The sequence below is a fragment of the Bombina bombina genome, chromosome 3, assembly GCF_027579735.1.
Source record: "Bombina bombina isolate aBomBom1 chromosome 3, aBomBom1.pri, whole genome shotgun sequence".
NCBI classification, from domain to species: Eukaryota; Metazoa; Chordata; class Amphibia; order Anura; family Bombinatoridae; genus Bombina; species Bombina bombina.
Genome location: NC_069501.1, coordinates 5,520,246 through 5,535,968, shown reverse-complemented (window position 1 = coordinate 5,535,968; position 15,723 = coordinate 5,520,246). Strand labels below are relative to the sequence as shown.

Here is a 15,723-nt window from a genome sequence, read left to right as displayed (position 1 = left end):
TCACTGTGTCTGTATGTGTGTTACTTGTGTGTGCTCTCCCTACACTCTCATCTCACTGTGTCTGTATGTGTGTTACTTGTGTGTGCTCTCCCTACACTCTCATCTCACTGTGTCTGTATGTGTGTTACTTGTGTGTGCTCTCCCTACACTCTTATCTCACTGTGTCTGTATGTGTGTTACTTGTGTGTGCTCTCCCTACACTCTTATCTCACTGTCTGTATGTGTGTTACTTGTGTGTGCTCTCCCTACACTCTTATCTCACTGTCTGTATGTGTGTTACTTGTGTGTGCTCTCCCTACATTCTTATCTCACTGTGTCTGTATGTGTGTTACTTGTGTGTGCTCTCCCTACACTCTTATCTCACTGTGTCTTTATGTGTGTTACATGTGTGTGTGCTCTCCCTACACTCTTATCTCACTGTCTGTATGTGTGTTACATGTGTGTGTGCTCTCCCTACACTCTTATCTCACTGTGTCTGTATGTGTGCTACTTGTGTGTGCTCTCCCTACACTCTCATCTCACTGTGTCTGTATGTGTGTTACTTGTGTGTGCTCTCCCTACACTCTCATCTCACTGTGTCTATATGTGTGTTACTTGTGTGTGCTCTCCCTACACTCTCATCTCACTGTCTCTGTATGTGTGTTACTTGTGTGTGCTCTCCCTACACTCTTCTCTCACTGTGTCTGTATGTGTGTTACTTGTGTGTGCTCTCCCTACACTCTCATCTCACTGTGTCTTTATGTGTGTTACTTGTGTGTGCTCTCCCTACACTCTCATCTCACTGTGTCTGTATGTGTGTTACTTGTGTGTGCTCTCCCTACACTCTCATCTCACTGTGTCTGTATGTGTGTTACTTGTGTGTGCTCTCCCTACACTCTCATCTCACTGTGTCTTTATGTGTGTTACTTGTGTGTGCTCTCCCTACACTCTTATCTCACTGTCTGTATGTGTGTTACTTGTGTGTGCTCTCCCTACACTCTTATCTCACTGTCTGTATGTGTGTTACTTGTGTGTGCTCTCCCTACATTCTTATCTCACTGTGTCTGTATGTGTGTTACTTGTGTGTGCTCTCCCTACACTCTTATCTCACTGTGTCTGTATGTGTGTTACATGTGTGTGCTCTCCCTACACTCTTATCTCACTGTGTCTGTATGTGTGTTACATGTGTGTGCTCTCCCTACACTCTTATCTCACTGTCTGTATGTGTGTTACATGTGTGTGTGCTCTCCCTACACTCTTATCTCACTGTGTCTGTATGTGTGTTATATGTGTGTGTGCTCTCCCCACACTCTTATCTCACTGTCTGTATGTGTGTTACATGTGTGTGTGCTCTCCCTACACTCTTATCTCACTGTGTCTGTATGTGTGTTACTTGTGTGTGCTGTCCCTACACTCTCATCTCAATGTGTCTGTATGTGTGTTACTTGTGTGTGCCCTCCCTACACTCTCATCTCACTGTGTCTATATGTGTGTTACTTGTGTGTGCTCTCCCTACACTCTCATCTCACTGTGTCTGTATGTGTGTTACTTGTGTGTGCTCTCCCTACACTCTTCTCTCACTGTGTCTGTATGTGTGTTACTTGTGTGTGCTCTCCCTACACTCTCATCTCACTGTGTCTTTATGTGTGTTACTTGTGTGTGCTCTCCCTACACTCTTATCTCACTGTGTCTTTATGTGTGTTACTTGTGTGTGTGCTCTCCCTACACTCTCATCTCACTGTGTCTGTATGTGTGTTACATGTGTGTGCTTTCCCTACACTCTTATCTCACTGTGTCTGTATGTGTGTTACATGTTTGTGCTCTCCCTATACTCTTATCTCACTGTCTGTATGTGTGTTACATGTGTGTGTGCTCTCCCTACACTCTTATCTCACTGTCTGTATGTGTGTTACATGTGTGTGTGCTCTCCCTACACTCTTATCTCACTGTGTCTGTATGTGTGTTACATGTGTGTGTGCTCTCCCCACACTCTTATCTCACTGTCTGTATGTGTGTGTGCTCTCCCTACACTCTTATCTCACTGTGTCTTTATGTGTGTTACTTGTGTGTGCTCTCCCTACACTCTCATCTCACTGTGTCTTTATGTGTGCTACTTGTGTGTGCTCTCCCTACACTCTCATCTCACTGTGTCTGTATGTGTGTTACATGTGTGTGTGCTCTCCCTACACTCTCATGTCACTGTCTGTATGTGTGTTACTTGTGTGTGCTCTCCCTACACTCTCATCTCACTGTGTCTGTATGTGTGTTACATGTGTGTGTGCTCTCCCTACACTCTTATCTCACTGTGTCTGTATGTGTGTTACATGTGTGTGTGCTCTCCCTACACTCTCATCTCACTGTGTCTGTATGTGTGTTACATGTGTGTGCTCTCCCTATACTCTCATCTTACTGTGTCTGTATGTGTGTTGCATGTGTGTGCTCCCTACACTCTCATCTCACTGTCTCTGTATGTGTGTTACATGTGTGTCCTCCCTACACTCTCATCTCACTGTGTCTGTATGTGTGTTACATGTGTGTGCTCTCCCTACACTCTCATCTCACTGTGTCTGTATGTGTGTTACATGTGTGTGCTCTTCCTACACTCTCATCTCACTGTGTCTGTATGTGTGTTACATGTGTGTCCTCCCTACACTCTCATCTCACTGTCTGTATGTGTGTTACATGTGTGTGCTCTCCCTATATTCTCATCTCACTGTGTCTGTATGTGTGTTACATGTGAATGCTCTCCCTACACTCTCATCTCAGTGTGTCTTTATGTGTGTTACATGTGTGTGTGCTCTCCCTACACTCTCATCTCACTGTGTCTGTATGTGTGTTACATGTGTGTGCTCTCCCTACACTCTCATCTTACTATGTCTGTATGTGTGTTACATGTGTGTGCTCTCCCTATACTCTCATCTCACTGTGTCTGTATGTGTGTTACATGTGTGTGCTCCCTACACTCTCATCTCACTGTCTGTATGTGTGTTACATGTGTGTGCTCTCCCTATACACTCATCTTGCTGTGTCTGTATGTGTGTTACATGTGTGTGCTCTCCCTATACTCTCATCTCACTGTGTCTGTATGTGTGTTACATGTGTGTGCTCTCCCTACACTCTCATCTCACTATGTATGTATGTGTGTTACATGTTTGTGTGCTCCCTACACTCTCATCTCACTGTGTCTGTATGTGTGTTACATGTTTGTGCTCTCCCTATACTCTCATCTCACTGTCTGTATGTGTGTTACATGTGTGTGCTCTCCCTACACTCTTATTTCACTGTGTCTGTATGTGTGTTACATGTGTGTGCTCTCCCTACACTCTCATCTCACCGTGTCTGTATGTGTGTTACATGTGTGTGCTCTCCCAACACTCTCATCTCACTATGTCTGTATGTGTGTTACATGTGTGTGTGCTCTCCCTACACTCTCTTCTCACTATCTGTATGTGTGTTACATGTGTGTGCTCTCCAAACACTCTCATCTCACTATGTCTGTATGTGTGTTACATGTGTGTGCTCTCCCTACAGTCTCATCTCACTGTCTGTATGTGTGTTACATGTGTTTGCTCTCCCTACACTCTCATCTCACTGTCTGTATGTGTGTTACTTGTGTGTGCTCTCCCTACACTCTTATCTCACTGTGTCTGTATGTGTGTTACATGTGTGTGCTCTCCCTATACTTTCATCTCACTGTGTCTGTATGTGTGTTACATGTGTGTGCTCCCTTTACTCTCATCTTACCGTCTGTTTGTGTGTTACTTGTGTGTGCTCTCCCTACACTCTTATCTTACTGTCTATATGTGTGTTACATGTATGTGCTCTCCCTACACTCTCATCTCACTATGTCTGTATGTGTGTTACATGTGTGTGCTCTCCCTACACTCTCATCTCACTGTGTCTGTATGTGTGTTACATGTGTGTGCTCTACCTATACTCTCATCTCACTGTGTCTGTATGTGTGTTACATGTGTGTGCTCTCCCTACACTCTCATCTAGCTGTGTCTGTATGTGTGTTACATGTGTGTGCTCTCCCTACACTCTCATCTCACTGTCTGCATGTGTGTTACATGTGTGGGCTCTCCTTACACTCTCATCTCACTGTCTGTATGTGTGTTACATGTGTATGCTCTCCCTACACTCTCATCTTATTCTCTGTATGTGTGTTACATGTATGTGCTCTCCCTACACTCTCATCTCACTGTGTCTGTATGTGTGTTACATGTGTGTGCTCTCCCTACACTCTCATCTCACATTCTGTATGTGTGTTAAATGTGTTTGCTCTCCCTATACTCTCATCTCACCGTGTCTGTATGTGTGTTACATGTGTGTGCTCTCCATACACTCTCATCTCACTGTCTGTATGTGTGTTACATTTGTATTCTCTCCCTACACTCTCATCTTACTGTCTGTATGTGTGTTACATGTATGTGCTCTCCCTACACTCTCATCTCACTGTGTCTGTATGTGTGTTACATTTGTATGCTCTCCCTACACTCTCATCTTACTGTCTGTATGTGTGTTACATGTGTGTATTCTCCCTACACTCTTATCTTACTGTGTCTGTATGTGTGTTACATGTGTGTGCTCTCCCTATACTCTCATCTCACTGTGTCTGTATGTGTTACATGTGTGTGTGCTCTCCCTACACTCTTATCTCACTGTCTGTATGTGTGTTACATGTGTGTGTGCTCTCCCTACACTCTTATCTTACTGTGTCTGTATGTGTGTTACATGTGTGTGCTCTCCCTATACTCTCATCTCACTGTGTCTGTATGTGTGTTACATGTGTGTGTGCTCTCCCTACACTCTCATCTCACTGTGTCTGTATTTGTGTTGCATGTGTGTGCTCTCCCAACACTCTCATCTCACTATGTCTGTATGTGTGTTACATGTGTGTGCTCCCTACACTTTCATCTCACCGTATCTGTATGTGTGTTCCATGTGTGTGCTCTCCAAACACTCTCATCTCACTATGTCTGTATGTGTGTTACATGTGTGTGCTCTCCCTACACTCTCATCTCACTATGTCTGTATGTGTGTTTCATGTGTGTGCTCTCCCAACACTCTCATCTCACTATGTCTGTATGTGTGTGCTCCCTACACTCTTATCTCACTGTGTCTGTATGTGTGTTACATGTTTGTGCTCTCCCTATACTCTCATCTTACTGTGTCTGTATGTGTGTTACATGTGTGTGCTCTCGCTATACTCTCATCTCACTGTGTCTGTATGTGTGTTACATGTGTGTGCTATCCCTACACTCTCATCTCACTGTGTCTGTATGTGTGTTACATGTGTGTGCTCTCCCTACACTCTCATCTCACTGTTTGTATGTGTGTTACATGTGTATTCTCTCCCTACACTCTCATCTCACTGTGTCTGTATGTGTGTTACATGTGTGTGCTCTCCCTATACTCTCATCTCACTGTGTCTGTATGTGTGTTACATGTGTGTGCTCTCCCTACACTCTCATCTCACTGTCTGTATGTGTGTTACATTTGTATGCTCTCCCTACACTCTCATCTTATTGTCTGTATGTGTGTTACATGTGTGTGCTCTCCCTACACTCTCATCTTACTGTCTATATGTGTGTTACATGTATGTACTCTCCCTACACTCTCATCTCACTGTGTCTGTATGTTTGTTACATGTGTGTGTGCTCTCCCTACACTCTCATCTCACTGTCTGTATGTGTGTTACATGTGTGTGTGCTCTCCCTACACTCTCATCTCACTATGTCTGTATGAGTGTTACATGTGTGTGCTCTCCCTACACTCTCATCTCACTGTGTCTGTATGTGTGTTACATGTGTGTGCTCCCTACACTCTTATCTCACTGTCTGTATGTGTGTTACATGTGTGTGTGCTCTCCCTACACTCTTATCTCACTGTGTCTTTATGTGTGTTACTTGTGTGTGCTCTCCCTACACTCTCATCTCACTGTGTCTGTATGTGCGTTACATGTTTGTGCTCTCCCTATACTCTCATCTTACTGTGTCTGTATGTGTGTTACATGTGTGTGCTCTACCTATACTCTCATCTCACTGTGTCTGTATGGTTGTTACATGTGTGTGCTCTCCCTACATTCTCATCTAGCTGTGTCTGTATGTGTGTTACATGTGTGTGCTCTCCCTACACTCTCATCTTACTGTCTGTATGTGTGTTACATTTGTGTACTATCCCTACACTCTCATCTCACTGTCTGTATGTGTGTTACATGTGTGGGCTCTCCTTACACTCTCATCTCACTGTCTGTATGTGTGTTACATGTGTGTGCTCTCCCTACACTCTCATCTTATTCTCTGTATGTGTGTTACATGTATGTGCTCTCCCTACACTCTCATCTCACTGTGTCTGTATGTGTGTTACATGTGTATGCTCTCCCTACACTCTCATCTCACTGTGTATGTGTGTTAAATGTGTTTGCTCTCCCTATACTCTCATCTCACCGTGTCTGTATGTGTGTTACATGTGTGTGCTCTCCATACACTCTCATCTCACTGTCTGTATGTGTGTTACTTTTGTGTGCTCTCCCTACACTCTCATCTCACTGTCTGTATGTGTGTTACATTTGTATGCTCTCCCTACACTCTCATCTTACTGTCTGTATGTGTGTTACATGTATGTGCTCTCCCTACACTCTCATCTCACTGTGTCTGTATGTGTGTTACATTTGTATGCTCTCCCTACACTCTCATCTTACTGTCTGTATGTGTGTTACATGTGTGTGCTCTCCCTACACTCTTATCTTACTGTGTCTGTATGTGTGTTACATGTGTGTGCTCTCCCTATACTCTCATCTCACTGTGTCTGTATGTGTGTTACATGTGTGTGCTCTCCCAACACTCTCATCTCACTATGTCTGTATGTGTGTTACATGTGTGTGTGCTCTCCCTACACTCTCATCTCACTGTGTCTGTATTTGTGTTGCATGTGTGTGCTCTCCCAACACTCTCATCTCACTATGTCTGTATGTGTGTTACATGTGTGTGCTCTCCCTACACTCTCATTTCACTATGTCTGTATGTGTGTTACATGTGTGTGCTCCCTACACTTTCATCTCACCGTATCTGTATGTGTGTTCCATGTGTGTGCTCTCCAAACACTCTCATCTCACTATGTCTGTATGTGTGTTACATGTGTGTGCTCTCCCTACACTCTCATCTCACTATGTCTGTATGTGTGTTACATGTGTGTGCTCTCCCAACACTCTCATCTCACTATGTCTGTATGTGTGTTACATGTGTGTGCTCCCTACACTCTTATCTCACTGTGTCTGTATGTGTGTTACATGTGTGTGCTCTCCCTACACTCTCACCTCACTGTGTCTGTATCTGTGTTACATGTTTGTGCTCTCCCTATACTCTCATCTTACTGTGTCTGTATGTGTGTTTCATGTGTGTGCTATCCCTACACTCTCATCTCACTGTGTCTGTATGTGTGTTACATGTGTGTGCTATCCCTACACTCTCATTTCACTGTGTCTGTATGTGTGTTACATGTGTGTGCTCTCCCTACACTCTCATCTTACTGTCTGTATGTGTGTTACATGTGTGTGCTCTCCCTACACTCTCATCTTACTGTCTGTATGTGTGTTACATGTGTGTGCTCTCCCTACACTCTCATCTAGCTGTGTCTGTATGTGTGTTACATGTGTGTGCTCTCCCTACACTCTCATCTCACTGTCTGTATGTGTGTTACATGTGTGTGCTCTCCTTACACTCTCATCTCACTGTCTGTATGTGTGTTACATGTGTATGCTCTCCCTACGCTCTCATCTTACTGTCTGTATGTGTTTTACATGTATGTGCTCTCCCTACACTCTCATCTCACTGTGTCTGTATGTGTGTTACATGTGTGTGCTCTCCCTACACTCTCAACTCACTGTTTGTATGTGTGTTACATGTGTATTCTCTCCCTACACTCTCATCTCACTGTGTCTGTATGTGTGTTACATGTGTGTGCTCTCCCTATACTCTCATCTCACTGTGTCTGTATGTGTGTTACATGTGTGTGCTCTCCCTACACTCTCATCTCACTGTCTGTATGTGTGTTACATGTGTGTGCTCTCCCTACACTCTCATCTCACTGTCTGTATGTGTGTTACATTTGTATGCTCTCCCTACACTCTTATCTCACTGTGTCTGTATGTGTGTGCTCTCCCTATACTCTCATCTTATTGTCTGTATGTGTGTTACATGTGTGTGCTCTCCCTACACTCTCATCTCACTGTCTGTATGTGTGTTACATGTGTGTGCTCTCCCTACACTCTCATCTCACTGTCTGTATGTGTGTTACATTTGTATGCTCTCCCTACACTCTTATCTCACTGTGTCTGTATGTGTGTGCTCTCCCTATACTCTCATCTTATTGTCTGTATGTGTGTTACATGTATGTGCTCTCCCTACACTCTCATATCACTGTGTCTGTATGTTTGTTACATGTGTGTGCTCTCCCTACACTCTCATCTCACTGTCTGTATGTGTGTTACATGTGTATGCTCTCCCTACACTCTTATCTCACTGTGTCTGTATGTGTGTGCTCTCCCTATGCTCTCATCTCACTGTGTCTGTATGTGTGTTACACGTGTGTGCTCCCTACACTCTCATCTCACTGTGTCTGTATGTGTGTTACATGTGTGTGCTCTCCCTATACTCTCATCTCACTGTGTCTGTATGTGTGTTACATGTGTGTGCTCCCTACACTCTCATCTCACTGTCTGTATGTGTGTTACATGTGTATGCTCTCCCTACACTCTCATCTCACTGTGTCTGTATGTGTGTTACATGTGTATGCTCTCCCTATACTCTCATCTCACTGTGTCTGTATGTGTGTTACATTTCTGTGCTCTCCCTATACTCTCATCTCACTGTGTCTGTATGTGTGTTACATGTTAGTGCTCCCTACACTCTTATCTCACTGTGTCTGTATGTGTGTTACATGTGTGTGCTCTCCCTACACTCTCATCTCACTGTGTGTGTGTTATGGTATAACCCGGATATCAAGGGTTAATACCAGATGAAAGATGCCCTGAATACGGGATCAGCAACACACAAACCCAGTTAATTCCCCCCAAACATGAGACCAATCTCCATCTTGAGGGTAAAACGTGTTTTATTGAGGGCTATATGCCCAGTATTTATGCAGGTCTCCCACCTGGTTGACACTCCCTAGGGGACCAGATGGGGGGTTGGAAGAAGATAGTACATTAGATAGAGGGAAGACGCCCTTTTACAGGATACAATAGAATTGCATTACTTAACCAAATAAACAATTAAACACAAGAAAACAAGGGAGTCCTTCCTGACACCTGGCTGTCTGATTAAACAATGTGAACGCTTATCACTTAAACTTAATTACAGTAAACAATAGCTGATGTCAGCAAACCTGTTTTCAGAAAATAGTTTCTCAAAGCTGAACAAAGTTAACCTTTCCAGTACTGGCAGAGGGGTCTGTCACACGGCTCCCTCCTGGTGTGACACACCGGCAGACCCGGCTTGACCCTTTGGCGGGTCAACTTGGGGATGACCGGACTAGGAGGTGGTAGGAATGTCAGCTTGCCGGAACAATCCATCTGCATTCCAGTTTTGCTTACCGGGCCGGTAGCTGATGGTAAAGTTATAGGGTTGGAGGGCTAAACTCCACTGCAGCAATCTACCATTGTCTCCTGAGACCCGATTAAGCCAGACTAAGGGATTGTGGTCCGTTATGAGAGAGAATTCCTGTCCGTATAAATAAGGGTTCAACTTCTTCAGTGCCCAGACCAGGGCTAAACATTCCTTCTCTACTGTCGCATAACTTACTTCTCGAGGTAACAACTTTCTGCTTAAGTATGCGACAGGGTGCTCTCCTCCATCCTCCCCGACTTGGCTCAGCACAGCCCCCAGTCCATACATGGAAGCATCTGTATGAATGAGAAAACGTTTGTTAGGGACTGGGGCAGCCAAAACAGGGGCATTCACAAGAGCCTGCTTCAGTGCCTGAAACGCGGCTTCACAAGCTGGAGACCACAGGACCTGTTTAGGAAGGTTCTTTTTAGTCAGGTCAGTCAGGGGCTTGGCCATAGTACTGTAGTCCGGGACAAAACGTCGGTAATAACCGGCCGTCCCCAGGAAGGCTAGCACTTGGGTCTTAGTGATAGGTGTGGGCCAGTTAGCCACAACCTCTACCTTAGCTGGCTCTGGTCTCTGGCTCCCACACCCCACTCGGTGACCCAAGTACTGTACTTAAGCCATACCTAGATGGCACTTGTCTGGTTTCAAGGTCAGGCCAGCAGCCCGAATCTTGTCCAGAACCACCCCTACATGGGTTAGGTGTTCCTCCCAGGACTCACTGTAGACCGCAATGTCGTCCAGGTAGGCACAAGCAAATTCCTGGAAGCCATCGAGGAGTCTATCCACCATACGCTGGAAGGTAGCCGGAGCATTCTTCATCCCAAAGGGCATGACCTTAAACTGGTATAGGCCAAATGGGGTGACGAATGCCGACTTGGGGATAGCATCCTCGGCCAGGGGAATCTGCCAATAGCCCTTACACAGGTCTATGGGGGTCAGATAGCGTCCTCTAGCAATACGGTCTAGTTATTCATCTACCCGGGGCATCGGGTAGGCGTCAGTGGTGGTCCTTTCGTTGAGCCGCCTGTAGTCCACACAGAACCGGGTGGTCCCATCTTTCTTAGGTACCAGGACTACAGGCGAAGCCCAAGGGCTATCGGAGTGCTCGATGACTCGCAGCCGAGCCATCTCCTGTATCTCCTTCCGCATTCCTTCTCGGACTGCTTCGGGGATACGGTAGGGGGGCTGTCGCAGGGGATTCTGCCCAGGGGTCTCTACCTTATGTACAGCTAGGGTAGTGTAGCCGTGCTCTTGGGAGAACGCCGCCTGCTTCTCCCACAGAAGCTGTCTTGCCTGTACCTTCTCTGTAGGGCTTAACCGGTCCCCTAGCTGCACAAGACTAGTGAGGTCAGTCTGGGGGTCCTTCTCTAGTAAGTCGGGCAGGGGTAAATTCTCTGGGTCGTCTGCAGCAGGGGCACACACTGCAGTGACATCCTCTGGCCTCTCCTGATACTCCTTCAGCATGTTCACATGGAAGGATCGCTGGATCCTTTCATCTGCACAGCTGGCTATAATATAGGTAGTATCACACACCTGAGATAACACCTTATACGGGCCCTGCCAAGATGCTTGCATCTTGTTGGTCCTCACAGGCTTGAGCACCAAAACTTTCTGTCCAACCTGGAAGACCCGCTGCCGGGTACCCCGATCGTACCACCTCTTCTGTCTCCCCTGGGCCACCTAGAGATTATCCCTTACCATCAGGGACAGTTTCTCCATGCGGTCCCGGAGTTCCAGGACATATGGTACTATGGGGATCCCCTCCTGCTCTGTCTCTCCCTCCCAGTGTCCTCTAATGAGATCCAGGGGTCCGCAGACCCTTCTCCCATAGAGTAACTCAAAGGGAGAGAACCCAGTAGATTCCTGGGGCACCTCTCTGTACGCAAATAGCAGATGAGGCAGGAATTGCTCCCAGTCTCTGCAAGTGTCAGTAAAGGTCCTCAGCATCTGCTTGAGGGTGCCATTAAAGCACTCGCAGAGACCGTTAGTCTGTGGGTGATAAGGCGAACTGAGCAGCGGTTTAATGCTGCACACTTTCCACAGCTGCTGGGTGAGCACAGCGGTAAACTGGGTCCCCTGATCGGAGAGAATCTCCTTAGGGAACCCGATCCTAGTGAAAACCTTAACCAGGGCATCAGCTACTGTCTCTGCCTCTATATTAGACAGTGCTACTGCCTTCTGGGTAACGAGTGGCATAGTCCACCATGGTGAGAATATACTTCTTACCTGATGGACTAGCTCTGGCCAGTGAATCCACAATGTCAACGGCTATGCGGGAAAAGGGTTCCCCAATGATAGGCATAGACATAAGCCTAGCTTTTGGGTGATCCCCCCCGCTTACCCACCCGTTGACAGGTGTCGCAAGTACTACAATATACCAATGTTACAAGATTCCACAGCACCAAGAGTTCATAGAAAAATACAGAAATTTATTGAGGTACAAACAAATGCAACGTTTCGGGAGCCATTCCCTTAATCAAGTACTACAATATACCCGCACATCTCGGTTAAAATTGGGCCAGAAGAAATTTTGGGTGATCCTATGAGCTGTGCGGTGACACCCTAGATGTCTAGCTAATGGTACATCATGCCCAATCCGCAGAATCTCTTGCCGGTATTTCTCAGGCACCACCAGCTGCCGATTCTGCGGAGGGGCAGTACTTTTCTGGGCAGGTTTAGGGATTCTATATAGCCTATCCCCCACCCACTCATAACGTTCCCCATCTACCCCCTCTTCTCCAGCATCTGCCCTAGCCCTGTACTTCTGAAGGGATCTTCCCGGGTTTCCCTCCCGTACGTCTCTGTGGTATCCCAGCCTAAGGGGGCCTGATGTAGGGTACACGTCGGGGGAGAGAGTCTTACCTGGGTCTCAGCAGCAGGTGGGTCGTCTCGGCGGCACGGGTAGTCACAGGGTTTACATCAGCGGGACCCATCGGAGTGTAGGCAAAAACAAGGGGGGCCAAGTCATTTCCAAGGAGAACATCAGCTGGTAAATCTTTCATGACCCCCACATTCACATGTCTAGCACCCACTCCCCAATCCAAATGTACCCGGGCAACAGGTAGGAGGAACACAGCGCCCCCTGCTACCCTCACAGCCACAGTGTCTCCGGTGTGCTGGTTCTCGGACACCAAGTTCTTTTGGAGCAAGGTCATGGTAGCACCAGTATCTCGTAGACCACTGACCTCCTTCCCATTCACTTTAACCAGTTGCGGTGGGCAGCTTGCACGGGGTCTGCTTCATGTAGGATGCCCCAGCATTCTTCCTCCTCTACGCAGTGGGCAGCAGGCTGAAGGTTATGTGGGTTTCCGCCGGCGGGTCTCCTCCAGGACTGTGCTTGGTTCGCTGTGTTTAGGGGACACTCTGGTCTTTTGTGCCCTAGTTGCTTACATCCAAAGCACCGAATAGGTTGTGAGTAGTCCCGTGAGTTGAACCGGGCTGTCTTAGGATAGTTCGTGGCTGGAGTCGGTGTGGTAGAGCGGTGCGCCGGGGGTTGGTAACTGGTAGCTGCTGGGGTGACTGTGGGTCGATACTCCACTCTGGCAGGGATCTTAGTGGTAGCAGTGTCCAGTTTGCGGGCATCCATATACTCATCTGCCAGGCGAGCAGCTTCATGCAGGGTGGAGGGTTTACGGTCCCAAACCCACTCTCTAACTCCTGCTGATAACTTGTCAAAGCAATGTTCCAACAGGAATAGCTGCAGCACCACTTCCCCAGATACGGCTTGGCACCCCGCCATCCAGTGAGCTGCTGTGCGGTGCACCTTACATGCCCACTCAACGTAGGAATCTCCAGCTAGTTTAACAGTGTCTCTGAACCGCCTCCTGTATGCCTCGGTTGTAATGGAATAGCTGGAGAGCAGAGCCTCTTTTACAGCATTATAATCCCCGACTTTCTCATCCGGAATGGCCCGAAAAGCCTCGCTGGCCCGGCCGGATAATTTTCCTGATAATATCGTGACCCAGTCCTCTGCGTGTACCTTGTGTAGGGCACATTGCCTCTCAAAATCCGCAAGGTACCCATCAATCTCTCCTTCTGTTTCCAGGAAGTTTTTAAAAGTTGCAAAATGTACTTTTCTTTTTTGCACTGGGGTTGCTGTGACTTGGGCTGCTGCAGCGCTGCTTTTGCAAAGTAGGTTGGCCTCCACAGCTGCTATGACCTGGTTGATAATTTCGGCAGACGGGTTGGGGCCATAATGTGCCAGTCTTATTTTAACCGCCCGGTCAAAGCTTGCTTCTTCTGGAGTTCTGTCTGATATGCTGGGCTCATTGGTTCCTTCGGGCCCAGTACTCCGTCCATCTCGGTCAGTATTGTAATAATCTCCCTCTTCCTGAGGTTACTGGCTTGTCGGCCCCTTTGTTCTAGCAGGTCTTTAAGGGTGTCTCTTTGCAGCCTTTCATACGGTATTCCCATTAGGTCCGGATGTGTACTTGCTCTTCTGGGCGATGAGGACCATCCCGTCGCTTGCCACCAATTGTTATGGTATAACCCGGATATCAAGGGTTAATTCCAGATGAAAGATGCCCTGAATACAGGATCAGCAACACACGAACCCAGTTAATTCCCCCCAAACACGAGACCAAGCTCAATCTTGAGGGTAAAACAGAATGTGTTTTATTGATGGCCCAGTATTTATGCAAGTCTCCCACCTGGTTCACACTCCCTAGAAGACCAGATGGGGGGTTGGAAGAAGATAGTACATTAGATAGAGGGAAGACGCCCTTTTACAGGATACAATAGAATTGCATTACTTAAAGGGCCACTAAACCCAAAATCTTTCTTTCATGATTCAGATAGATAATATAAATTTAAACAACATTACAGTTTACAATTATTTATTTTGCTTATTTTTTTTAGATATCCTTAGTTGAAGAAAAAGCAATGCACATGGTGAGCCAATCACACGAGGCTTCTATGTGCAGCAACCATTCAGCAGCTACTGAGCATATCTAGATATGCTTTTCAGCAATGAATATCAAGAGAATAAAACAAATTAGATAATATAAGTAAATTAGAAAGATGTTTAAAACTGCATTCTCTTTCTAAATCATGAAAGAAAAAAATGTGGGTTTCATGTCCCTTTAACCAAATAAACAATTAAACACAAGTCCTTCTTGACACCTGGCAGTCTGATTAAGCAATGTGAACGCTTATCACTTAAACTTAATTACAGTAAACAATAGGTGATGTCAGGAAACCTGTTTTCAGAAAATAGTTTCTCAAAGCTGAACAAAGTTAACCCTTCCAGTACTGACAGAGGGGTCTGTCACAGTCTGTATGTGTGTTACATGTGTGTGCTCTCCCTACACTCTCATCTCACTGTCTGTATGTGTGTTACATGTGTATGCTCTCCCTATACTCTCATCTCACTGGCTGTATGTGTGTTACATGTGTGTGCTCTCCCTATACTCTCATCTCACTGGCTGTATGTGTGTTACATGTGTGTGCGCCTCCCTATACCCTGACACAGAGCAGACTTTATGTATGTTATATGTGTGTTCTCTTGACAGACCCTGACACGGAGGTATGCATGCATGCTTTGCGCCTCCTCCAGTCGGTATTGTTGGAGTCAGATGTTCTGCGTTCCTTATGGGCCGACCTCAGGACGTCACTACCCAGGATTATAGAGCTTTCACAGAGTACAAACCGTCATCTCCAGGGCCTGGCATGTGAACTGCTGGAAGATATGAAGGCTCTGGAGGTTGAGGGTTGGCCCCAGTCAGAGCACACATGATATAGACACATGCACATAACATGCTGTTATGATATCTTTATTGCGTTCTCAGCCGTGGTGTTATTATAGCTTCAGTTTCTTGTTTTCTACACTCACAGCAATAAAACCAGACTTTCTAGAGTCTTCATTTGTCTTGTTATTACCCCTTGTGCCTCCTCCATAGCCAGCATTGTTATTCAGCACAGGAATGTGCCATGGTTTACACAACATTACTGTTTAGGGTTCTTATAAAGAGCTGAAATGTCTGTTTCTTTTTAATGACACAATGAATTCACGGATCATCTAATTACTAATGGGATATCCACCTCCTGGTCAGCAGGAGGAGGCAAAGAGCACCACAGCAAAGCTGTTAAATATCACCTCCCTTCCCTCCCACTCCAGTCATTCTCTTTGCCT

The 15,723-nt window shown here is 46.2% G+C and overlaps 1 protein-coding gene across 1 annotated transcript in view; it reads left to right on the top strand.

Moving 5' to 3' along the window:
• The window catches only part of HSF2BP (heat shock transcription factor 2 binding protein), a 325,578-nt gene extending 310,128 nt beyond the window's left edge, over nucleotides 1-15,450 (top strand). Inside the window, exon 7 of the mRNA XM_053705704.1 lies at nucleotides 15,104-15,450. Within this exon, the coding sequence (XP_053561679.1) occupies nucleotides 15,104-15,327 (224 nt within the window). The 3' untranslated portion in view covers nucleotides 15,328-15,450. The remainder of the gene's footprint in view (nucleotides 1-15,103) is intronic.
• Nucleotides 15,451-15,723: the final 273 nt, after the last annotated feature.